This window comes from Ictidomys tridecemlineatus, chromosome 2 (assembly GCF_052094955.1).
Source record: "Ictidomys tridecemlineatus isolate mIctTri1 chromosome 2, mIctTri1.hap1, whole genome shotgun sequence".
In the NCBI taxonomy this organism is placed as follows: Eukaryota; Metazoa; Chordata; class Mammalia; order Rodentia; family Sciuridae; genus Ictidomys; species Ictidomys tridecemlineatus.
Window position 1 is genome coordinate 106349743 of NC_135478.1, and position 25959 is coordinate 106375701.

The following is a 25959-nucleotide window of genomic DNA, read 5'->3' on the forward strand; positions in this document are numbered from 1 at the left end:
TGGTCCGGGTCTTTCTGTTCTCGTGCACTCCCCGGGTGTTTTGAGGCAGGCCCTTCCTGGCTCTGGCCTTGCCCCAGAGAGAGAGCAGTGCTGAAGGATCAGAGTCCACGCACATGCTCAGAGGGTGGGTGGCAGGTCCCCCTAGTGCAGCAGCCCTGAGTGGTGGCAGTGGCATTCTTCCCAGCAGGGTCTGTGTCTCCGAGGCTGCAGGCCTGGTGCCCAGCTCTGACTGCAGGCCGCCTTCTGTTGTTGTCCCTAACATTTCCCATTTGTCTCCAAGGATTGCTGAGGCAGCCAACTGCAGGACCTGCTTGCTGTCCGCTGCCAGCTACCTGATTTCCCTGGAGGTGTCCCCACCACCCATGGTCTCCCAGAATCTCTCGGGGTCTCCTCTCATCACGATTCACCTCAGGCACAGGCTGGTGAGTTGCCAACTGCCCCTCGTCCTGTGCTCCCTCTGGTTTGTGCTGAGGAGCTTTGCCATCAGGGTGACTGTATGAGGACACTGTGGTGCTGGCACAGAGTCCCTGCTCCTGTGACTGAACTGCAGCAGGAGGTTCAGGGAGGGCTGGAGGGCCTCTGAGCACAGAGATGTGTATGGGGATCGCACACATGCCAATGGTCAGGACTAACGTCCTGTTGGGAGGACAGGGACAGGTGTGTCTCTCAGTACAGTGTTTAGTGGACGGGATCAAGGTGCAGGGCTCATCTGGGTTCTCCTCAAGTTCAGCACAAGCGTCTCCAGCCTCAGGTTTGCAAGAAGAGTTTTCCCTGTGTCATAACCTCAGTTCCCTCCATGCTTTCTCCGTCACTGGGTGAGAAGGGCACAGGCGTGGGAGGTACCAGGGCCTCTGTCCCTCGAGATGACTGTGATCCTCCTGTGTGGTCCTGTGTTTGAAATGTGGCACTAATGCTGCTCCCAAGGAAGTGCCACTTGTGCAACCAGCATGGAGCTGTGAGGACCAGCCACACCAGGTGTGTTCATCTGTGCTGCCCTGAAGGACACGGGGACACTGTGTGGAGCTGTCCTTGTGAAGGGGGCCAGTGCAGGACAGTAGATGTTCAAGTCCTGCCCAGAGGGCCAGTGAAGAGTCTGGAGGAGGGCAGGAGAGAGAACAGGCAGGTGGAGGAGCCCCAGGGGTCAGAGATGGACTGCCTAGCACAGAACCAGGGCTGTGCCACAGCCAAGTGTCAAGGACATCCCAATTAACACACCCAGAACACATGTGGACACACTCAGGCACACACCCAGCACACACTCATATGCACTCCTCCTGTAGTTTTGGGCGGGTAAGCTGTGGAGTATGAAGTGGTGGTGAGCTCATGAGGCCACAGCCCACCTTTCCTACCCTGTGTTCTCTGGTGGTTCCCTTAGAGGCTCCTGGGAAGGGTGGGGTACTAAAGACACCTGGCACTCACTCTGTACCTGGGAATGACTCCAAAACAGCCCAGGTGTCCTGCAGCCGGGTTGGGCGAAACATGAGGTTTATGGCCCTCCCATGTTTTTGGCATTGTCATCGTCCCCAGTGTTTGGAATGCTAAGCTGCTGGTCTCAGTGAATGACCACTGGCCTCTTGGTGGCTGCATGCTAGTGCTCTGGAAGGTTGGTGTTTGTTCACAGGTGGACCCAATCGCCCTTTCTGCTCTCCTTATTTTGAACTCTGGTTATGTTATAGCCAAATGACAAAGAGCAGAAAGGTGGAGACCCTCTGGCTGCATGGTGGGGTAGTGAAAATGAATTCTGGCAGCCAGGCACACCATAGCACCTCTCCTGGGACCATGCACACATGAAACTCACTTCTGAAGGTGTACACTGCCAAGGAAGACTGACACAAACTGGGTCCTGAGGGTGCCTTGCTGGGTGTTCTTCTGAGTGATCCAGCAGTGACTTTGGGCACAGCAAAGCCTGGATTTAGCAGTCCCAAGTGTGCATCCTGCCCCAGCACAGCACGTTCAGGAACCCCAGGTGTGCATCCTGCCATAGCATAGCACATCCAGGAAGCCCAGGTGTGTATCCTGTAATACCACAGCACATCCAGGATTCCCAGGTATGCATCCTGCCCCAGCAGACACATCCAGGAAGCCCAGGTGTGCATCCTGCCCTAGTATAGCATGTTCAGGAAGCCCACTTGTAAATCCTGTAATAGCACAGCAAGTCCAGGAGTCCAGGTGTGCATCCTGCCCTAGTACAGCAAGTCCAGGAAGCACAGGTGTGCATCCTTCCCCAGCAGAGCACATCCAGGAAGCCCAGATGTAAATCCTGTCATAGCACAGCATGTCCAGAAGTCTAGGTGTGAATCCTGCCCTAGTAAGCAAGTCCAGGAAGCCCAGATATGCATCCTGCTCCAGTACAGTAAATCCAAGAAGCCCAAGTGTGCCTCCTTCCCTAGTACAGCACATCCAGAAAGCCCAGAAGTGCATCCTGCCCTAGTACAGAATGTCCAGGAAACCCAGGTATGCATCCTGTAATAGCACAGCACATCCAGGAAACTTTTGTGTTCATCTTGTTATAGCACAGCATGTCCAGGAAGCCCAGGTATTCATCCTGTCATAGCACAGCACGTCCAGAAAGCCCAGGTATGCATCTTGCCCTAGTACATCATGTCCAGGAAGCCCAGGCGTGCATCCTGTCATAGCACAGCATGTCCAGGAAGCCCAGGTGTGCATCCTGCCCTAGTACAGCACATCCAGGAAGCCCAAGTATGTATCCTGCCCTAGTACAGCATGTCCAGGGAGACCAGGTGTGCATCCTGTCATAGCACAGCATGTCCAGGAGTCCAGGTGTGCATCCTGCCCTAGTACATCAAGTCCAGGAAACCCAGGTATGTATCCTGCCCCTGCAGAGCACATCCAGGAAGCCCAGGTGTGCATCCTGTCATAACAAGCATGTCCAGGAGTACAGGTGTGAATCTAGCCCTAGTACAGCAAATTCAGGAAGCCCAGGTGTGCATTCTGCCCCAGTACAGAACATCCAAGAAGCCTGGTGTGTGTGCATCCTGCCCCAGCAGAGCACATCCAGGAAGTCCAGGTTTGCATCCTGTCATAGCACAGCACATCCAGGAGTCCAGGTGTGAATCCTGCCCTAGTACAGCAAGTCCAGGAAGCCCAGGTGTGTATCCTGTCATAGCACAGCACATCCAGGAAGCCCAGGTGTGTATCCTGTCATAGCACAGCACATCAAGGAAGCCCAGGTGTGCATCCTGTCATAGCGCAGCACATCAAGGAAGCCCAGGTGTGCATCCTATCATAGCACAGCACACCCAGGAAGCCCAGGGGTGCATCCTGATCCTGTCATAGAACAGCACATCCAGGAAGTCCAGGGGTGCATCCTGGCATAGCACAGCACATCCAGGAAGCCCAGGTGTGCATCCTGTCAGAGCACAGCATATCCAGGGAATCCAGGTGTGCATCCTGTAATAGCACAGCATGTCCAGAAAGCCTAGGTGTGGATACTGTCCCAGCACAGCATGTCCAGCAAGCCCACGTGTGCATCCTGCCCTAGCACAGCACATCCAGGAAGCTCAGGTGTGCATCCTGTAACAGCACAGCACACCCAGGAAGCCCAAATGTGCATCCTGCCCTAGTACAGCATGTCCAGGGAGCCCAGGTGTGCATCCTGTAATAGCACAGCACATCCAGAAAGCCTAGGTGTGGATCCTGTCCCAGCACAGCATGTCCAGGAAGCCCAGGTGTGCATTCTATCCCAGCACAGCACAGCAAGGAAGCAGAGGGGCAGGAGTGAGGGTGTGGGGTCAGGTGTAGGCTGAAGGTGTTCTGTGAACTCTCTGGGGCAGAGAGGCCACCAGAGAGGCTCGGGCCTGCTCAACCTGCTAGCCTGCTGTGTTCTGGTGGAAGGGAGGCCAGTGATGGCTTCCGGGGGACTTAGAGCCTGGGTTCCCATGTGTCTGGAGAAGAACCTACAGACTGTGGAGCAGAGCTGCACCTTGGGAACACACATGTTCTTCTCTCAGAGACACTATGGAACCCTCCAGACACAGGAGCTGGGGTTGTCCAGAAGCACTGCTGCCTGGCCAGCTCTGGCAGGGCATGGGCATCTTCTTTACCTGGTCCTCAGGATCCCTAGCAGCAGGTGTCTGGGGGCCCATGGCCTTCTGCCCTCTGCGGAGGAGTGATAGGCTCTGGGGCCTCTAGGCTGTTGCTGGTGGCCTTGGACATTTTTGTCCTTGTGAAGTAAGAAGGTGCCAATTTGAAAACCAGAGAAGAAAGGGTGAGTTGACTGAAGCACAGTCCCTGCCTTGATGACCGGTCACTCTAGGTTACTCTAGATGTTTTGCACAAAGAATGTGTTGAATAAGGAATCTTGTCTTGAAGAGAGGCAGATGGATCTCTGTCATCCCAGTGATCGAAGCTTAGCTCAGTGTCCTCTGGGCCTGGGGTTTTCCTCCAAAGGCTGTGGTCACACTTCTGAGGGCCTCTGGAGATGTGTCTTTGAGCTGCTAGGGCCGATGACCTGGGGGGATGAAAGGTTCTGGGGTGGCTGGGTGTCCCCCTTTCCCCTGTTCTTCTGAGGGGAGGAGGGGGCAGAGGGGCAGAACTCTCTACCACTCGGCATATGGCCCAAGGTCTCAGCCCAGGGCTGTGGGGCCTTCTTGTCCTGCACAGAGGGGTGCAACCCCAGCTCTCGAGGGACAGAGCTCCAGCCCAACCCAGATGGAGCCTCTGGCTGGCCTGGGGATGAAGGTGGACACGTTGCAGACCCAGGCTTGCTGGCAGACCCACTGAGGTCCTGGACGTGGGACCACATTGCTCTACTGAGTATGCTGGGCCCTGTCCACCACCTGCACCTTCAGGCTTCTGAGAACAAATGGGACAGGAAGTTTTTGAGTTGGCCTGTGTTCTGGATGTGGTTTGTCCTGTGGCTGGGTCACTGCTCCCCCTCCTGTGTCCCCAGGGCAGGACACTTCCTTACACACTGCTCTCTGGGCAGATAGGCCTCCTTGTAGGGCCTATTTTGGTGCCTATGCGTCCTTTGTCACTGAAGTCAGCAAACTGCATGCATTCTCCCGGGACACGGAGAGGGTAAGTCTAGGGGAAGAGGGGTGCAGAGGCTTCTAGCGGTGCCGAGAGCCCCATGCCTGGTACGCCAGGAGCAGACAACATGCCCATGATGCCCAGGTGTGGGGCAGGATCCAGACGTGGCCTCTGAGGTAGGTCTGCTGTCCACTGCTTGCTGGAATGGCTCTGCCCTCTCGTGCTCCATGTTTTTCTGGTAAGACTGACGGACCCCAGGGCTCTATTGTCGGGCTGGCCAGAGCACAGCAGGCTGCTGAGCAGTATCCCTGGCCCCCAGCTGTGAAAGCCCAATGCACCCTCGAGATTCCCAGGTGAGCCCTTGCCTATCACTGCCATGGTAAGAGTGAGATGGTGCCCCTCATACGCCACACCCACCATCTGAACTCCCACATCTGCCCATTGACTTATAATTTGGTTGTTATAGTCCTGGACTATTAACGCCAGCACTTTCCTTTGCTTCCTGAATCACAGAATTCCCAGCCAGAGCTGAGGGGGACAGGAGCAGGTGGGTTGCTCTCCTGAGGCAAGAGCTGTTCTTCTAGGATCTGTGGCAGATGGGAAGAGATGCTTTGATGGAAACTTTTTTCTCTGACTGCGGTCCTTCTTTGGTGCGCCAGGGCCCAGGGCACCCAGCTAGGCACACACACTCATGGCAAATGCATCTGAACGTCATCTGGAACCCACCATCCAGAAAGAATGGATGGTGACATTCAATTTATTTACAGTTTTAAATTACTGCACAGGGGTGTGCATGAGGTGGGATCCCTGTGGTGTCCTCTTAGGTGTGCGTAGCATGCTGTGGTCAGTTTGACCCCACCCATCCTCCTCTTCCCGTCCCTCCCCCCTCAATCCTCTTTCTCTGCTGCACTGATCTTCTATTTCCATGGATTCCCTGCCCCCCCCTTATTCTGCTCCAGCTTCTGCATATGAGAGGAGACATCTGACCCCTGATTTCTGAGTCTGGCTTATTTCACGCCATGTGATGTTCTCCATTTCCATCCGTTTACCTGCAAAAGCCGTAATTTTATTCTTCTTTGTTTTTTTTAATGGCTGAGTAAAGCTCCATTGTGTATAGACCATGTTTTCTTTATCCAACCATCAGTTGATGGGCACCTGGGCTGGTTCCATAATGTGGCTATCATGAATTGTGCTGCTATAAACATCCGTGTGGCTGTGTCCCTATGGCACACTGATTTTGTTTGGATGAGCCTCCTTCAGGCACTTCCCTGAGAAGTGCGTGCGGTGCTGTGTACGTGGGCTTTGCCGGCGGTGCTGTCCTGCATTGGGCTCTTGGCTTAATGTTTCCTGACAGACAGCCGTGGACCGCTCATCTCCATGCCTGGGTCACGGTCCACCTTTACCAACCTTTCATAGCCATTGCGAGAAGCACGCTCACCTGTCTAAGCCCAAGGGATGGACAAGGGATGGCAAAAAGCCAGGTTTTGCTTTAGCGAGGTCTTGCAGGACCGGGTGCCTGGGGAGCGAGCAGACGGGGAGCAACTACAACCAGTATGCTATCCCCAGAGCACAAGGCCCCTCCCCGTTCCCCGCTGGCTGAGTGCTGTGGGTGCACAGTCTTCCTGAAGGTGCCCACGCTCCCACTGGGTTGTGTAAAGAAACACACCTTCAGGCCCACCTCCCTCTGTTCTCTTGTGGTAGGAGAGCTCCCTGGTTGGGTGCCTGGGGGCACCACGCAGTCTCCCTCTGCTGGCCAGGTGGGCCTTCCTTCTCCCCTGCCATCTGTCAAGGGGTTAGGAATTCCACACTCCACGTCACCTGCTGGGAACTTTCCATCCTGCTCCCCGCTCCAGTGGCCTGCCTTATACCCTAGTCATGCATGTACAGCTGGCTCCTGTCCTCTGAGACTTTCTGTTTCTCACAAGTCAGCTCTGGCTTTTTGGTTTATTATTTCCAGACCAGTAGCTGGAAACTCTGTACCCATTTTAATTTCTGCATAGTAGTCCACCTCTGTCAGCATTCCGTGGCTGAGAACTGGCTTTTTTCATATTCTTGCTAATTACACATAGCACACTAATGAACCTCCTGCATTCTTGCTCATCATCCCCAGCCCTTTTTTCTTATTCTTCATTTTGAGACAGGGTCTCCCTAAAAGGCCTAGTCTGGCCTTGAACTTGTGATCCTCCTGCCTCAGCCTCTCTGGTCACCAGGATTAGAGGCGTATGCCACCACGCTCGACCCTATTTAGCATAATTTCTGAGGAACAGAACTGTCTGGTTAAATGCCTACACTTTTTTTTTTTTTTTTTGGCTATTACAAGAGCAGCCGACTTTCTGAGGTCTCTCTGGTGACCCTGGGTGTGCATCTGTTTGGGGTCAGCCCGGTATCAGAGTGGCTAGGTCCTGGGTGTGCATACCTTCCCCAGAAACAGATGCCGACAAGCAAATTTTCCAAAATGGGAACTCCCCTCTTGGCATGTGAGCTTCCTGGTTGCCAGGTTAGAATTGCTGGTCTTTTCCAGAGTGCTCATTCTGGAAGCTACTGTCACCTCTTTCTGACGGCCATTTTCTTTTTTCATGTCACGATGACCTCTCTTTGCGTTATTGTACATGCTAATACTCTTCTAAAAAAAAAAAAAACCTGTCCTACCCCCTTTATCTGCCGTGTTGTCTGCTGGGTTCCTTCCTTGTTTTCAGAGTTCTGTGGGCATTTTGGACGAGTCATTTGTCAGGTATATGTAGGGTAGATTTCTTCTGGGACTGGGTCTGGCCTTTTGTTCTTATGGTGTTTACTAACGAGCAGCAGGTTTAAATTTTAATGCAGCTCAGTCTGCCAAGCCCTTCTGTGTAGTGCTTTTCTGTGTCCTGCTTGGGGACTCTCACCCAAGATTACAAAGAGCCTCCCGTGGTGCCTGAAACATTCATTGTTCTCTTTCCTACCGAGATCTATGGCCCTGTCTGGTTGTGTCCTGCGTGCCGTTGACGGGGTGAGGCAGGGGATCCATCTTCTCCCATGTGGACATCAGCCTGCCTCACCCCTCGTTGGCACGATGCTCTCCCTCTCACCGAGCACCACTGCCACTATAAACCAAGTGCCCTTTCTGTTTCTGGGCTCTGCTCTTCCCCCAGATGCCATTTGTGCCACAAAGCTGCTGGGGCTTGTGCCAAGGCCTGAGAGCCGCTGTGCAGAAGACTCTCCAGCCTCCCTCTCCCAGGAGGCCTTGGCTATTCAGGGCTCCACATCTTAAAGTTCAGGGGACCCTGCAAGACTGCTGCCCAGGGAGACGAGACAGTGGGTGCACTCCCGGTGGGCTCGTTAGTGCCAGTTCCCATCCCTGCGGACCTGTGGGGGTGTCTTTCTCACCCCTCCACTGGCGCCTCGGCTGGACAGCTTCTCCTAGGTCCTCGGCCATCTGCGTTTTTCTTTTATGTCGTGCACTTCTGTTGATTTTCCGGATGGAGGTTTGTTATTGACTCCAAGGACTCTTCGCACGTTGCAGATGTCAGCTCCGTGCTGGATGCAATCCACCCCCCTGATTTTTTATTTTGACTACTTTCGCTTCATGCAATTGAAAATTTTTATATTGTCAAATGCATCGACTGTTCTCTCTAGAAAAAGTGCACTGGTTTCTTATGACTGCGGTAACCAATCCCAAACACGAAGTGCTAAACCAGCATGTGTTTGTCATCTTAGAGGCCAGGTGCAGAGAGTCAATCTTACTGGGCTAAAACCCAGATGACTCAGGGCTGCGTTCCCTTTGGAGGCTCAGAAGAGAATCTGTTTCCTTGCCTTCTGGCTTCTGAAGGTGTTCCTGTCCTTTCATGTCTTCAAATCAGTCTATCAAAAATCCACAGCCCATCGATCTACTCACCCATCCCATCCACCCACCCATCCCATCACCCATCCTCCCATCCACCTATCCTTCCATCATCCCATCCACCCATCCTCCCATCCATTCATCCTTCCATCCATCCTCCCACCCTCTATCCTCCCATCCATCCATCTATCCTCCCATCCTCCCATCCATTCATCCATCCATCCATCCTCCCATCCTCCATCCTTCCATCCATCCATCCATCCTCCCATCCTCCCATCCATTCATCCTTCCATCCATTCATTCTCCCATCCTTCCATCCATCCATCCATCCTCCCATCCTCTCATCCATCTATCCTTCCATCTATCCATCCTCCCATCTTCCCATCCTTCCATCTATCCATCCTCCCATCCTTCCATCTATCCTCTTATCCTCCCAGCCTCCCATCCATTCATCCTCCCATCCTCTCATCCATCCATCCTCCCATCCATCCATCCTCCCATCCATCCACCCACCCATCCATCTGCCCACTCAATCATCTGTCCACCCTGTCATCCAACTTCCCATCTGCATTCATCCCTCTACCTATCTCCCTCCACCCATCAGCCTCTCTCTCTCTCCCTCCCCCAACCTTTGCTTTGCTGACCTGGTCCTCTGGCCCTGCCCTCCTGCCTGCTGTCTCAGGATCCTTAGTTTAACTGCACTGGAACCACCCCACCCCCACCATGCTTTGTAGGTAAAGGGACATTTACAGGTTCTGGGGATCAGGTGTGGTCTTTGGCAGGAGGCAGAGCATAGTGTTTTGTCTTCACAGAAGGCAATTGAGGAGTCCATAAAAGTCACTTCCAGACTTCAGTCATTGTGCTGCTCAGAGCAGGTGATGCCATTGCAGGTGGGCAGGCTCCTTCTGCTATCACCCCCTCTGTCTCCTGGGGCTTTCTGCAGCTGCACTTTCTACTCTGGAGCTATATGAGCAGGACAGATGCACATCTGTGGTGCTTCGTCCTTCCCCTGGGGGACGAGGCCCAGGGTAATGTTTCTTCCACTGCGCATCAGGGCTGGTAGGACAGGGACAGGGGAGAGAGGACAAGGACCATCTTACTTGATGGCACATTCTCAGCCTGGAGCAGAGCCAGCCTGGGTGGGGTCTTCTGAAACATCTGGCAGTGACAGGATCGAAAATTAACAGGGCACTCAGGATGCCGCAGGCGGCAGCTGGCCCAGGCGGCTCAGCCTGCCCGCAGCTCAGAGGACACTGGCTGTTGAAGGTTCATCTTTCACTACAGTGGCCCTACCACCTCCAAAGTGCCCCTGCAGTCCACCCTGGTCCCCAGGCCTGGGCCTAGCTGAGCACAGCCCTGCCCCTCACCTGCAGCTGCTGCACCTTCAGCCCCTCCCCGCTGGCAGATGGAGTGTGCTTTTGAAGAGGCACTTTTGGCCCTGGCCCTGTGACCCTCCCTGTAAGAAGCCAACGCAAGGTCATGCTAGCAGCCTGGATGGTGAAGAAAACAATGAGCACAAGTCAGTCTTTTCCCGGGAGAGGCCAGGACAGGATGGCTGGGTCCATCCGGGCCCTGGGGGCGACTGTTCCTAACGGGGGCATCTTCTTGGGGCTTCTCTCCAAGAGCCTTGCCATCCCTGACCCAGAGCGCACCAGCCTCGGCCAACCAGTGGGCCAGTGGCTTGGAGGGAGGGGTGTCCGTGGGGCGGCTACTGGCTGGACTCGCCTCTCCTCATGGCCATGCAGGGAGGCTGCTTGACTTCCTAAGGCAGTTGGGGGCCGAGGAGGCCTGGGGGGCTTTCCAGGTACTTTAAAGACTGAAATACCCACAGGCATATTAAGTTGGGAGATTTCATGTCAGTCTGGATCCCGTCTTCCCTGGGACACCGAGGACCTGGGGAAGGGCACATTCACATGCAGACCACCATGTTCCATCAGGAGTTTCTGGCCTCCCAGGGGACATGACTGACTCCTTCTGGAGCCCAGCACAGCTGGGGACCACTGAGTCACATTAGTCACTAGGAGCCTGAGTAGAGCCCCTCCCTGGGCAAGGGGTGAGGCCTTAGTGCCGTTTGTACTGCTCCCCCAGCATCCTGGAGAGGGGCACCTGGAGCCTTCTCCTAGGGAAGGCTGTGGTCGCCCTCCCTGGGCCTCTCCCTCTGGCCCCTCCTCCTCCTTCCTGGCATCTTCTTCCTTCCCCTCCCCCTTTCCATTGTCTTCCCTACTCCTTTTTCTTTTCATCCTTCTCTTCCTTTCTTTTTTTTTTTTATTCATTTCTCCCCCTTGTTTTTTTTCCCCTTTCCCCTCACTTCCTCTTGTATGTAATTTTGTATAACCTTGAGCAGACCGACACCCACAAAAGGAATAAGGATCATGAATCATGGCTGTGCTGTGTGGTTGAGTTTTAGGTTATACCCCTAAATCAGCGTGGTCTTTAACATCAGGACAAAGTCTGAAGCAATAGTATCCTTGAAACCATGTGCTTGGCCCTGTCTTTCAAATGTGCATTAGCATAGATGCCTCACTGTGGATCAGAAACTGCTCCTGGGGACCTGAGATCATCCTGTGATTGCCGCGGTGGGTGGCCTGCTCTTGGGTCAGTGCTGTGCAGTGGCCCAGGCAAACCCCTGGGAACATGAGTTCTCGGTGAAGGTAGTGTTCCAGCCTCATGGGCTGTTGGCGGGAAAGTCCTCTGTGAACTTTAGAGCTTGCCTGCTGGTCAGAGCCTGCTGTGTGATGGCCCCAGCATCATGTGTGGCCTGCCGGTGACCTGGACAGCACTTTAGTGTTGAAACAGTCGATAGTTTCAAAATCAATAGGACTCTTACCTTCACGTCTGAATTCCTTGTTTCTGCCCTGAAACCTGTTTCTGACCCCTACTTACTTTGAGGAGGGGCAGAGTGGTGGCTGCTCCGGGGACTTGTCCTCACCCAGTGGGTCCCAGGGCCATCTGAGCTCCGAGCTATGGTGGGAGTGTGGCTGTTTCTCGGATGCCCTCACCTGGGCAGATGTCCTACTGTGCTCCCGGAAGGGGCAGAGCCCTCACCAAGCACTGGGGATGCAGGCGGGAAGGACCGGAGACCAAGTGAGGAGCTGGCCCTGGCTGATTCTGAGACCCTCCAGGGCTGACATTCCAGTGGAGCAGGCCTGGGACAGAGGATGGCTGCAGGGTGCCAGGACAGCAGGAAGCCACCACCCGAAGAAACACTGTGGGGGACAGAGGGCCGCCAGGAAGCAAATTGTCACTCCCAGTCTGGGAAGAGTCTGCCTGGTCAGAGAGCTCCTGAGAACAGATGGCAGCCACCCAGTGCCTCCCTTGTCCAGACAGAGACCACCTGCCCTCCTGACCAGGAAGGAGGGTGAGACCACAGGGACACTTGTGACCTCAGCAGGGAGAGGGAGCAGGGACACAGGTGTTCAGAGGTGAAGAACTGAATAAGCAAACTTGGGGTTACCTGCAGAGGGGGATGCATTTGATGACACTCCCCAGGAGACCTGGGCCCTGCCTCACATGCAGCTGGGACGGTTCCTTAGGAGACATGATCGGCTGGTGGACGGGAGCTCTCAGGAGCAGACATCTGGTGCCACCCTCTCTGCACACTCCTTGCACCCATCCTGGTGAGGCCTCCCCTGGGGGCAGCGTCTGCAGATGGCCACTAGTGGGGCGTCATTGCCAAGGTCCACCCGAAGAACAGCAGCACAACAGAGGCCTGTTTCTCTCAAGCAGGATCACAGAGGAGAAGGCTCTGGGCCGGCAGGATGAGCCCGGGACCCGGCCCCTTCAGCCTTCAGTCCCAGGCCCCAGGTCCACTGGACCTGCACGTCCTGTGTCTTGGGAGGGACATGCAGAGAGGAGCAAGCCCAGGCAGGTCCTCTGAATGAGACGGGACCCCTGACCGCTCGCCAGGCAGTCTGGTCACAACAAGGGCCAGCTGCTAGGGGTCATTGTAGGTGGCCATCAGGGTCTCTTTTGCCCTGGAATGTGGAAACAAATGCCCAGTGTCACCCCGCACACAGGGCTGGTGCCCCCTGTTCTCTGAGCGGGTGCCAAGGGTGAAGCCCAGGCTGGGCCAGCGGTCTTCCTAAAGCTGTGAGTGAGGTGGTGGACACCGGGGCAGTGGGGTCACGTCTAGGGTCACCTCTGGGTGTTTCTCCTCCTTGGGGAGCACAGTTCCTTCCAGCCCACCCTGAAGCTGGCTGGGAGTGCACAGCTGGGTGGTGGAGCCGGAAGCCTCTGCTGGGCCTCCTGGCCTCCCAGTGCCCTCAGCAGCTGCAGCTGGGGTGCTTCCCAGCTGTGAGGAGGGGCTTGCCCAGATCCCCGAATTTGACCCCACAGCCCCGAGGAGGAGTGAACTGGGTGTGCACATTCAGGGCATGGCCATCAAGGGGGTCCTGGTGATCCGGAAGTCCTTGGGTGTACAGGGTGGGGGCCTGGCCAGCACCACCCTGCTGACTTTCAGATGATCATGGGTTGTGGATCCAGCAGCTTTTTATAGCTCACATAAAAGACTTGTCTTCTGAGAAACCAGCCCTCATTTGTGAGCAGGCTGGATCATTTTTAGACGCTGGCAGGGACCCTGTGCACCCAAGGATAAGCCCCTGTTCAAGGGGCCTTGCATCTGGAACCAGGGTGGGCCTACAGGGCTGGGCAGATCCTTCCCTCTCCCCTCTCTGGACAGTGAGGGATGGGCCTCTCCTCTGGTGTTGGTCACTGCTTAGCAGCTCTAGGGTCAGTCTGCACGCGCGGCCTCTCCTGCCGCTCAGGCGAGAGGAGGAGGGGAACTCAGAAGAAGAGAGGGTGGGGTCCAGGGGACGGGCCTTAGGGATAGGAGTGGGCCCAAGCATCAGCACCTTCTGCCTTCCCTGCTCCATATGGTCACCCTGTGCCCAAGTCCCAGCCCCTGGCCTCTGGTCCCAGTTCCCACTGTGTCGGGAGGGGCCGTGGTGCTTCATGAGGGCCAGTGAAGCGCCTGCAGCAGGACACAGGCCGTGTCGCCAGCTGTCCTGCGGGAGCAGACCCTGGGCCTGGCACAGCTGATGCAGCCTAGCGCACCTTCAGTGTGCACCTTCATGCCCGCACCACTGCTCCTATGTGTGACCTGCGATCTTGCTGTCTCTGGCCAGGAGCGGGCGTATGCAGGACTGCTGGTGGTAAAGTGCTGCCTGTGTCCTTTTCTGGTGGGGACGGAAACCTGCGTGTCACTGATGAAGTGTTGACCCATGGACTACACCAAAGGATCCCGTAGGTCCTAAGTGGTCACATGCACTTGTCAGCCCGACTGGTGGCCTCTCTGGCTGCCCCTTCCCATGTAGTCCAGATCACACCCAGCACCCTGACCTTGAGCTGCTGGCCTAGCTGTGACAGGAGCCCAGGAAGCTGCAGGAATAGGCCAGCCTCTCAGGGGGCTTTAGTTGGATGGGAGGAAGATGGGACGAGGCCACCAGCAGAACTGGCCATGCTGCTTCCTGAGGTCAGTGGGGAGACCCACAGCCACGTGGAGCCAGGTCTCTGGCTGGAGGGAGGGCGGGGGAGAGATGGTAAGAGAATCTCTGAACCAGGTGCTCAGAGGGACAGGGGAGGGGTCACCCGTACCACACAGCAGGGCTCTAGCGTGAATGTGGGGCCTGGGTGTGGGCCCTGGGCCATCAGCCTCCTTTCTGGCTCTGTGTTTAAACAGAGTGGGCTCCAATGTCCAAGGTATGGGTCAGGCTGCAGGAGCCTGAGGGGCCTGAGACCCCTGCCCCTGAGTTCAGTACCAGTCAGCCGTATCCTGAGGCCAGTGTGGAGACACTGCCACTGTCCTGGTATTCCAGGTGGGGTCTGGTGCCGTTGACCATGTGGTCATTTCACGTTCATCTTCTTGTCTGCTCCATCTCTGAGCGTGTCCTGAAGGTGAGCTCTTGTGTGAGGAACAGCTCAGCAGGACAGGCCTGCTGTCCCCTGGGGGCAGGTCATGCTGCTCAGTTAGAGGATGATGTCCAGGACTTCCCAGAGGACAGGGACCAGGTACTTCCCTCCACAAGGTGGCTGAGCTTCCCTGACAAAGCACAGGGAGGGTAGCGCTTGGCCAGCTCAGCCAGGTGCTGTGGAGGTGTCTGGTCACAAGCCTTCTCATGATTATTTATTTGTCTAGTTTGGGGGCTGAGAACCAGGGTTACTGGGCAGGAGGTCTGCCTGGCAGCTCTGAGGAGACCTGCTCACCGTGTGCCTTATTGGAAGTCACCTTCTCCGCTACTCAGGAGCCTGCGGGCTTATAGGTTCATTGCCACCGGCCCTGAACCCTTGAGTCCCTCTGCTCCTCACTAGGATGCCCTCGGGCTCAGAGCACCTCTCACAGCAAATAGAAGCCTGCAGGCAGGTCTGTGGAGGCACAGTTGGCTCAACAGTACTCTTTAGGGGACCGCGAAGGTGGCTTCACCCCGCAGCCACCTGGACCCGTTATGAGCCCTGGAGTGCCTGTGTGTCCTGGGTACCACCTCTGAGGTCCATTTGGTGGTCCTTCCCATTGGTACTCTGGTCACCAATGGCGTCCTCTGCTGGGCTTCAGGGCTTCCTGTCTGGCCGGCCCTCTCTGGTCCTCTCCCCCAGCTCTAGGCACCAACACTGTGGGGCTCTGCCTGGGCTCCTCCTCCCTCACCACCGACCACAGACCCTCTCTGAAGTCTGGGGCCTGGACCTGCTCCCTGCCCTGGCCTGGTGGTGCTCCTGGGCTCTCGTCACACCTGGCCTTGTGCTGCTGGTTCTGCAGGACATCCACTGTCCCTCTACCTAGGAGGCCATCTCGGGGCCCCTCCACCTGGCATTTCTTCTCCACTTCTGTGCCCAGTAGTGTGATTTATTTTTTAACCTGGCCATGACTTTTTTGGGAAGAAGTTAGTTTTGTTTTTTTTTTTTTTAGTTAATTTGAAGAGAGAAGCTGTGGAGGACGTTGAGCCATCCCTGAAAGGTGGCTGAGCCTTTCCAGGGGAAGCTGGGCCTTGGGGGCTGTTGGCTGCTAGCTGGGGCTCTTGGGGCTTTGTACTGCCTCTGGCTCTGAGGCTTAGCAATACCAATCATCTTCCCACTGATATGGAAATGTGCCTGGCGGAGTCGGTGACCATCCCTCCCTGTGGATGTGGACCAGCTCTGTCTGCCAGGCAAAGTACCTCCGGCTCTCATGCCTCGTCTATGAGTGTTCCTGGGTCTTCCCCTGGAGGGCTGTGGCACCTGCTGGTTGCCTGCTAATCCATGGGTTAAGTGGCTTCTCAGGCATCTGGGTCACAATTCACCTTTTAAAGCCCTCCTTCAACAATCGTGAGAGTCCCGGGCCAGCTGTGCATCTTCTTCCCTGACTTAGAGGAGGGGCGTGGTGTGTGTGTGCCTGTGGTCAGGCCTGGGGGCCGGGGACTGTGCCGGCCGTGCTGGGAAGTGGCTCAGCAGATGGGAACGGGAAACAGGATGAACAGGGACGGGTCCTGCCGCAGACCCTGCAGCCTGTCCTGTGGTTCCAGAATGCAGACTGGCTGGCCATCCCACCCTTCTCTAAGTGGGTAGCCCTCTCTAGGGAGGTGGCATCATTCTTATAATGGCACACAGAGGTGGGCACAACAAGGACTGCTGTCAACAGGATCAGGCTGCAAGGTGAGCCGAGTGGTGTGGTCCTCACACCCACGTGGTGCTGCCTGGCACTGGAGGAGCTGGTGTGAACCCCTGGGCACACTGTGCTAGAGCTTCCTGGTACCTGAGAAGCTTGCACACCGGGCGCTGTTTTTGTGGACTGTCAGCAATGTTTTTTTTCTGTTCTGGTGACCAGTGGCCCAGGTAGCAGGCCGCCCTTGCTGCTCCGGTGGTACCGGCAGACATGCATTGTGCAGATGTTAGGTGATGCTTTGGTTCTCAGCCCAGGACAAGGTCTTCTGGCTTGAGGAACAGTCCCTGGGCTGTGGCTCTGGAAATGGGAGCAGCCAGGCCAAGGTGTCAGGGACAGCACATCTTGGTCTGGCTGGGACCAGCCGCAGCAGAGCCTGGCTCAGAATAAGGGCCAGCGGAGACAGGGCCTGGCTGTGGGTGCCAGAGCCATGCGTGGTCTTTCTCTCCTCTTACATAACAGCACAGATAATGCAGAAGTAAAGTTTGTGGGGCCTCTTGAAACACTCAGGCCAGGTGTCTAGGGGAGTGCTATTTATAGCACCAACATTCCGTGAGCAGGAGGCATCTGAGGAATAATAGTCGGGGAGGGAGTCCAGCACACAGCCCTGGTGTGGGTGGACGGCGGGGCAGGAGGCGCTCCAGGGACGGCGCCTTCCCTTGGGCCTGGCCAAGACCACACAGGAGATGCCTGACTTCAAAGCTCAGGGTTGTGCCTCGGGATGCAGACAGAGATGGCCAGACAGCCCTGGGGGAGTGCAAGGAAACCTCGTCCCGGGGGACCTAGAGGCGCCAGTGACCGGCAGCTCTTGATTCTAGTTGAGGCTGAGGCTCCCCATGCCGGCCATGAACAGAGAACTGAGGTTTGCAGCCCTGGGAAAGGAGGGCAGATGCGCACAGCATCATGGGTGGGGTCTGGAAGGGAGGAAGCTGTCGGGGTGGCCACATTGTTCCGCTGTGGGGACAGGTCTGCTCTGCCCACCAGCACTGCTGCTGCTCCAGAGCTTCCTGGAGGCTGGGCTGGCCACAGCACGGGTCTCTAGAGCACTGGGGTTGCCAGGGTCAGCTTCGATGATGACTAGTCACAGAGCCGGGAAATGGTGGAGAAGGGGCCAGAAGGCAAGGAGGGCCAGGTTCCTGCAGATGTCGACATGTCCTGGGGGTGCTGTGACAAATGACACTAACTGGTGGCTTTACACAAGAGACTTGTTTTCTTAGCTTGGAGGCCAGAGTCTAAAATCAAAGTGTGGCAGAACTGGTCCTCTCTGAGGCTCAGAGAGCCCCATCCTGGGTCTGTCACCAGTATCCAGGAGACCTGGCCATCCTGCAGCTGGGAAGGCAGGCTCTGTCCCTGCCTGTGTTGTCCAGGGAGGCTGATCACCCTGCAGCTGAGGGCAGTAGTCTCAATCCCTGCCTCTGCACAGCACTCCTGTGCCTGCGCCCCTCCAGCTTCTCGTAAGGGCTCTGATTGGCGTAAGGTTCCTCCGAATCCCGTGCCCTGTCCTTGGAGCCTTACTTTGGTCACATCTGAAAAGACTCTCTCCCAGGTGAGGCCACAGCCTGAGGGTCTGGCAGATGTGGGACCTGGTGGGGCTGGTGTGAACCAGGACGCAGCCCATGTTCCTCTCTCTCATGTCGCCCCCCCGAGCCAGATGTGCTGTCAGTGCTGGGCTTGCTGACGACCTTGCTCCGCTCCCTGCTGTCCTCTACCTGCTCATCCTTCTCGGTGCCCAGCCACTCTGAGCCCAGACACTCTGGGCCTCTGCTAACGTAACATCCAAACTTGGTGAAAATGAGAGCTGAGAGCTGCCAGTGGCTTCCCAGGTCCCAGGACCCTGTGGCTCTCCAATTCCTGACAGCATTTTCAGGGACTCACAGTCGGCCATCTCGAGGCCACAGTCCCAGTCCTCACATCGTGTGACCCTCTGTAGCACTCAGGTCCTAGTCCCTGCCCACACCCTTTTGCTGCAGGGAAGGGGCCAGCTCTGGGTCAGTGCAGCACCTGGGAGTGGCCCAGGGCAGTCCCAGGGCAGTCCCAGCTCAGCCTTGGCTGTGATCTCATCAGGTGAGGCTGGTGCTGCCGCAGAGGGGTAGCCCACTCACCATGGGCTGCAGCCGTGGCTTTGCTCACTGGGCTGGGACCGTGGCTTTGCTCACCGTGGCTGTGGCCATGGGTTTGCTCACTGTGGGCTGTGGCCATGGCTTTGTTCACCATGGGCTTTGCTCACCATGAGCTGGGTGTCCAGCAAACTGGGAGTTGCAGTGCAGCCATGGCTTTGCTCACCATGGCTGTGGCCGTGGCTTTGCTCACCGTGGCCTGCGGCCATGGCTTTGCTCTCGATGTTCGTCTTTCTTCATATCTAGCGCTCCGGTTCCTTGTCTCATTTCCTTCCTGTGGATGGAGCGTTCCGTAGATGCCACAGACAGATCTGCTGGTACCCGCTCTCCAGGACAGCCTTACTTCCTCCTGTTTCCTGGGGGATCCTGCGGGTAGAGCTCGGGGTTCAAGTTCTTTTCCCCTTGTGCATGAACGCTGTGTGTCTTTCCTCGGCCCCTAATCTCAAGGCTGACCCCACGCCCACGCAGCAGGCAGCAAGTCTAAATGGGGCTGCACATTGCCATCATCTTTCTCTGGGCCTCTTTCCCCTCCAGGGCTCAACCCTCAGCTAGAGACCTGGCCCTGGTGGATGTGGACGGGGCTGATTTAACTCTTTGCATGACTTCTCTGTGGAAAATGATGAATCTGTGGGAAGCGGCGAAGATGGTGATAAGAGAGGCTATGTGTGTCCTCCCAGTTTCCCCCACGGTGACAGGTGGCAGAACAGCAGCGTGGGGTCACATCCCAGACACCGAGGCTGGCACGCATATGTGCAGTTCCCTGTCCTTTTAACACAGAATTGAGGGATGTCCCCGAAGCCACCCAGGAGGAGGTCCCTCATGCTGCCCTTCTTGCCAGCAGCCCTGCTCCTGGCCACCATCATCTGTTCTCTGTCACCGTGGTTCTGTCATTTTGACAACTGTATATAAGCAATGACAAAAATAGAACAAGTGACAGAAAGGACATCCCAGTCTGGATGCCATCACAGCCCTCACGTGTCATCTGTCCCTTTGTCACCCATCTACAGCTGTCCACCACCATCCACACTCAGCCATCACGGGTCACCCAGAAGCTTCTCCCCCATCACCTAGCAATCCACCTGCCATGGGTCATCATCTGTCGTCTGTCCATTTATATATTTGTCATCTATCAATCCACCTGTCACCCATCTGTCACCTATTATCTGTCTCTCTACCTCTCATAGGATCTACCATCCATCCATCATCTCTCTCTGGGTCTCTGTCCTCTGCCCTGTGCGGTCATTCAGAAGTCCTTTGTGGTCACATCTTCCGTGGCTCTCACAGAACCTAGCGTCTGTCCACCTTGATATCGTGAGTCATCTTCTGGGTGTTTTTGCCATTCTTAAGTGACACCAGGGCTTTGGTTGACTGGTCTCTGCACCACATGGGTGGCTTTTTGAAGGGCAGCTGCATGTGAGGGTGACAGACCTGCTGGCTCCCAGCACCTGGGCCTCACCCCGGGCTCCTGGTCCTTCCTCCCGAGGTCTCTGATTGGTGCCATGCGCCTCCTGCTGCACGCCTGTCACTGAAGACAGAGCACAAGAAGCCACATCCCTGCCACACTGACCCTTAACAGGGACAGGGCCTGGGAGGCCAGGGGATGGGCACAATGGGGAAGCAGGAGGATGCCGTGGGGGGCCCTGCAGGAACCTGGAAGGATGAGGGTGGAGCACAGGGGCCAAAGGGAGAAGCTCCGACCCGTGTGCGTGAGGTGCGGTCAGGGGCTGGAGGGCACAGGAAGCAGGTCACAGAGGCCCTCAGGTCCTCTCAGGCCTGGGGCAGCTCCGAAAGCTTTGGCTCTCCCCTGAGTATGGTGGACACTGCCAGAGTGGCTGAGCAGAGGGACAAAGTGGCCTGACTTGGGTGTCCAGCAGGGAGTTGCAGTGCTGGGTGAGCCAGGTGGACAGAGCGCCCAGCAAGAGACCCCACTCAAAGCTATTTGGTCAGGATCTGTTACTGGGTGTGCTGATGGACTTGGGGCCCAGAGCCAGGACCAGGACCTTTGGCTGTATGGCAAGACTGTAGGCAAGCCCATTTGGGACATGAGGCCAGGATATGGTGTCACCTGTGCCAGGGTCAGAAGGCTTGGGAACGGCAGGGCAGGGTGTGGAGCACAAAGGGCAGGGCTGTGCACTGAAGTTTCGGGTCTGGGCTCTCTCAGCTGGGCACGTCACCCACCAGAGAAAAGCTGCTTCTGTTGGTGGGAACAGGAAGTAAATGTCAATTAGGCACCATGGGGGCTTCTGGAGCCCTGAGAGGCAGGTGCCATCCTGCTGAGCCTCCCTGGGGTCCCTCAGTCCAGCCTCTGAGCAGCAGCTGCCCTCCTGGTGGAGACCCAAGCTGGCCTCCATCCTGCTTCAGGTCCCTGTGCACACCATCCAACTAGGGGAGGTTTGGGGAGGTCCATCAGGCACTAAATACCATGACCACATTCCCAAAGCCACCAGATCAGCCACTCTAATGCCGGGGCAGGTGGCAGAATCCCATGGAGACAAAGCCAGGGAGGCGGAGGGGCTGGTGGTGCCAGTGGGGCCCAGAGACGCGGGATGCACTGCAGTCTGCTCTGCCCCAGGAGAGCTGCTTTCTGGGGCTGAGGCCGCACACCCCAGGGGAGTCCGGGCAGCGGGGCCTGCGGAGGGTCTGTGTGTCCTGACATCAGGCCGGGCTTCCGAAGATGCATTAGATGAGGGGAGTTTTGGGATGGAAGGGGCGTGGCCTCCAGGACACTGGGGTCCTGGGACTCTCTGAGTGAGAGTTGGGTCACTTGGTGACCCTGGCATCTGGCTCTGCACCCAGTTTAACACAATATCACCAGGTCTGCAACCCCTGAAGACTCAGCAACTCTTTATCTTAAAATTTAAAGACACTCGGTGTGAGTGCTCCTTCTGCCCGCTCTGTGAATTGTCCCAGGTATGCTCAGAGATCATTTGTCCCCAGATAAGCAAAAGAACAATTGGGTCTTTGTATTTAAACCCTTAGGTTGATTTCTTGACAAAAGAATAAGGGGGAACATGGCCTTGACCCTGGTAGGACTGGGCCAGGAGCAGCCCAGCAGCAGGCTGCAAAGTAGAGCTCCTGGGGGCACCCGGGCCTTGCTCCCCTTGCTGACCTTGGCCCTGAGGCAGGAGCTGCCCTCTGCAGGCACTTCTGTTCCTGTGGATCCAGCACCTAGGGGGCTTCTCTTCTGCTGCTCTCTGCTCCTGAAACACGTGGCTGCCTGCAATTGGGGGTGGGGGTCCCCATGACTCTTGTGTTCTGGAAGCTGTGAGTTTTCCTGTCTGGTGGCCCAGCTGGCTAGGATGACCAGTGGGAATGGTCTTTTCCCTCACCCAGACGTTCAGAGATGAGGTGCTTTTGGTGCCCCTGGCCTTTCTTTGTGAAATGAAACATGGATAGAGACCAGTGCACCCCTCTTCTTCCCTGGCACCACAGCTGAGTCCCCATATGTCAAAATGCACTGCCCCAATCTGCTGGGAGCCCCAGGCCTCCTTTTGTGGAGACTCACTGAGAGCCTCTGCTCAGCTGGACACATTGGAGGTGGTCAGCTCCCCAGCTCCTGGGCCTGGGATGGAATGGCTGACCGGAGGGCAAGGGCCATTCTGCTCCATGCTGGGGTCTTGGCCCAGACCTAAGGGAAGGCCGTCTGCCCCCCCAGACCACACGCACTGCTTGCCGGCTGGCAGGTGTGGCCCTCCTTTGAAGGGTGACCACACTCTGGAGTGGGGTGCAGGACTTCAGAGGCCTCCTCATTTATGGGAAAAGGCTGCTCCGAGGGCTGAGCCCCACAGGAGAAGAGGAGGTCAGATTTGGCTTCCTCCAGCCACCTGCTTGCTTTAAGCCCTTCTAGATGGCCCAAGTCACATAGAGAGCTCCCTTGTTACGCGGGTTCTTGGATATTTGGGTCTGGGGCCGCCTGTGCAGGGGCCTCATGCTGCTCTCGATTCCAGACTGTGGCCTCTCCAGGTTTTGCTCATATCTCCCACTCTGTGGGATGGGACCCATCTCCCTGTGGCTGGGGTGCTGCTGGACACAGGATCTCCTGCCTGAGTGTGGAGCTCACCGTGTGTGGCCTTGGAAGGCAGAGGACAGTCTGTCCCTGGCTCTCCAATGCTTGGCGTCAGCTAAGGGCCCGTGAGCCCTGGTGGCTGGCCCAGCCCAGAGCTCCTAGCACATGCAATTCCATGTTCCCAGGACGGAATGGGTGGCCAGGGTCAGAACCTTGCTCCGAAGCCACCTCCTCCAAGCCAGGAGGAGGAGCTGGGTGGTTCCCAGGTGGCCTTCAGAGGGGTTAGGTGCCTCATACAGAAAGCCACGAGGTCAGGGTAAAGGAAGGCTTGACCTTTTAGGTTCCCCTTGACCTGTGAAGCCTGCAGGCTTGTGCTGCCCAGTTTCTTGGTGGGAGGGTCAGCAGAAGCATTTTGCAGGATTCAGGGATTGGTTTCTCTGGGAAGGGTGAGCAGCAGGAAGCACAGCTGTGTACCTCTGACCCCTTGGTCCTCTGCAGAGAGGCACACGGTTATCATGGTGCAGATGGACGTCCCTCAGAGGTCAGTTCTCCTGCCCATGAGCTTGATTTCCACAGCAATTCATGCGGCATGCTTTTCTGGGTGTCCCTCTAGTGTGGGGTCTTTTGGAAACTGTCCCTGCCTTGGACACTTTTTGTAGTGGAGGGTGGCAGACCACAGACCTAGGGACAGATAAGGTAGGGCCAGGGTTAATGCTATGGGAGGTCACAGGGGGCTGGGAGGAGGGTGGGCGGGGGTGGAAGGTGCTCATCTGAGAAGGTGAAGAGAACTTGGTTGGGCCAAGCCTCCGTCTAGGGAGAAATGTTCTGGCTGAGGCCTGCAGAGTCCCCAGGTACGGGCAGTTTTAAGAGGCTCTGTCATCTATTGAAAGAACCCCAGGATGCAGGGGGGAAGCGAGAGGAGTGAGGGTTCCCCTTTGCCAGAGCATCAGTGGGAGCAGGGCCTGCACCACCTGGTGCTGCCCGGAACTGCCAGGCAGACTTCTGAAGGGGACCGTGAACCAGTCTCTGGCTTCGCAGAAGGTTTGGAGGTGCTGCCTAGAGGGGCCGTCCATCCTGCTGGGCACTCCTGACCACCAGATGGTTAGATTACCATGCACCTATGAGGGAGAAGACACCCCTCTGCCCAGTCCACTTGGGATGCAGTGGCTGATCAGTCTTCAGGAGAGAAGGGTCTCAGGAAGCAGGAAGGCTCACCATTGGTGGCACTTGGGGTCAGAGAGCAGAGTGACTGCCACAACCAAAGGAGAGGTGCGACTTGATTGGGACTCAACCCGATGCCATGTGTCCCTGGAGCCAGACCACCTACGAGCAGCCTGGCTTTCCCGGAGCAAGCTTCCCCCGGCCTCCTGGCCTCCTGGCCTCCTGGTACGGCTGCTGGATGAGCTTACATCTATGAGGGCCAGGCTGCTGTACAGCACCCTGAGCTATCCCCAGGGGTGTCCCAGAGAGGACACGCACCCCAGAACAAGGGGTCCCATCCCTCTGGCCACTGCTTCCTTTAGCCATTCACCCAGTAAATGTTTAGTAGGCGCCTGCTGTATGCAAGGCTCTCCAGCTCATGGGCAGAGAGTGAGAACAGACAGGGGCTCTGTTCCCATCCCATGCGCATGCCAGGGGGACAACAACTAAATGGGTGACTGTAATGTGCCACATGGGACCACTACTGTGAAGAGGAAATGAGAGGAGTGGGCACAGGAAATGGGTAGCATTGCTTGCTTGAGGCCTGGCGTGGAGGCGAGGCGGACTCTGGGAAGAGCAGACCAGGGAGGTCTCAGCCTGCCCAGGGGAACTGCAGCTTGGGCTGGTGTGGGCAGAGGGTGGCGTGGGACGGGTCGGGCACCTGGCCACTCTCACCACCTCAGGGCAGCAGGTGGAGAGTCAGTGGCTGAGCTCTGCCCCACCCTAGAGCTTGGTTGTGGGGCTCACTCCTCTGCCCCCATGTCATATGCATGTCCCTTTTCCTTCATTTCAGACTCATAAGCAGCACATTGATGCCACCAATGCCAGCAACCGCATCTTCCTGTACTGTGCCTTCCTGAACTTCAGGTACTGTCTCAGGGGCACAGGGGAGGGTGCCGGGGGAGGGCGCCAGGGGAGGGTGCCAGGGGGAGGGGGAGAGAGCACCAGGGGGAGGATGGGGGAGGAGGACGCCAGGGAGAGGGCGGGGCGGGGGGAGCCTGGTTGGGGCATGGTACCAGGCAGGCCCGCCCTCCAGGGCACGAGTCTGGAGCCAACACAGCTGTAGGATGGCACACACTGGAAGCACTCAAGACCTGGGCAAGACCCAGACAGGTACAGGGCACCGTGGCCCCTGGGACCCCTGGGACAGGTCTTCCTGTGTGTGGATTCACCAGGACAGTCTCTTAAAACCCAGAGCAAACCAGTTAATCAGAGGTGCCGTGAGGTCAGACGGAGGAAGCATTCCTCCTGACACCTCACTGTCCCCCTCCCAGGGAGAGTTAACAGAGAAGCCTGGGAGAGGGGCATGGGGATGCAGCTCTTCACTGGATGATGTTGGAATTCCAGGGTTTTGGTTTTACTGTAGGAACTGAAACAAAAAGCAAACAAACAACTTGATTAAAAAATGGGCGACAGGGGCCTGGGCTGTGGCTCCGTGGCAGAGCGCTTGCTCAGCTCGTGGGAGGGACCGGGTTTGATCCTCAGCACCACATAAAAATAAATAAAATAAAGGTATTGTGTCCAACTATGACTAAAAAAAAATTTTTAAAAAGGGGGGCAACAGACTTAAACAGACATTTGCCAAAGGAAGAGATACAGATGGCCAACAGGTGTATGAAAAGTGCTCCCCATCACTAACCGTCAGGAAGGTGCCAGCCCCAGCCGCTGCCCTCCAGCAAGTACAGCTGTTATCCAAGGCACAAAAGGTGGCACAGAAGATAGCCCCAGGGAGAATGTGGCCAGGCGGAGCACACACCATCTCCAGGAATGTAAATTCCTACAGTCGAGGAGATCAGCCTGGCGCATCCTCAGAAAATCAGAACCAGAACTGCGGTGTGATCCAGCAATGCCCACCCTGCAGAGAGGCAGAGGGAGCCAGGCCCGCACGTTAGCGGGGTGTCTGCACCCCCAAGTTCACTGCAGCACTGTTCACAGTGGCCACCAAGTGGAGTCCACCCACGTGTCTGTCCACTGAAGAACTCACAAATCAAGATGGTGTGGGGCGAACCCCACGGTGCAGGGGATGACGCCTGAGAGCAGCCACTGTGAGCGCAGCACAGTGTCCTTCCTGTTCCTCTTGGCAATTGTTATCTGTCACCATGGGACAGATGTTCAGAAGAACATGCACCTCTCCATGTCCAGTTCTGTCTGTTTTGACAAATGGATGCAGCTGTGCCAGGACCATAGCCAAGACACAGAG

At 56.5% G+C, this 25959-nt stretch overlaps 1 protein-coding gene across 5 annotated transcripts in view; it reads left to right on the forward strand.

Annotated features, from left to right (window-relative positions):
* Adgrd1 (adhesion G protein-coupled receptor D1) overlaps positions 1 to 25959 on the forward strand; it is a 99416-nt gene that overhangs the window by 41102 nt on the left and 32355 nt on the right. For all 5 annotated transcript variants that reach the window (XM_078039406.1, XM_078039407.1, XM_078039408.1 and 2 more), the window contains 2 exons: positions 281 to 422; positions 24553 to 24626. In XM_078039406.1, coding sequence (XP_077895532.1) covers positions 281 to 422; positions 24553 to 24626 — 216 coding nt within the window. The remainder of the gene's footprint in view (positions 1 to 280; positions 423 to 24552; positions 24627 to 25959) is intronic.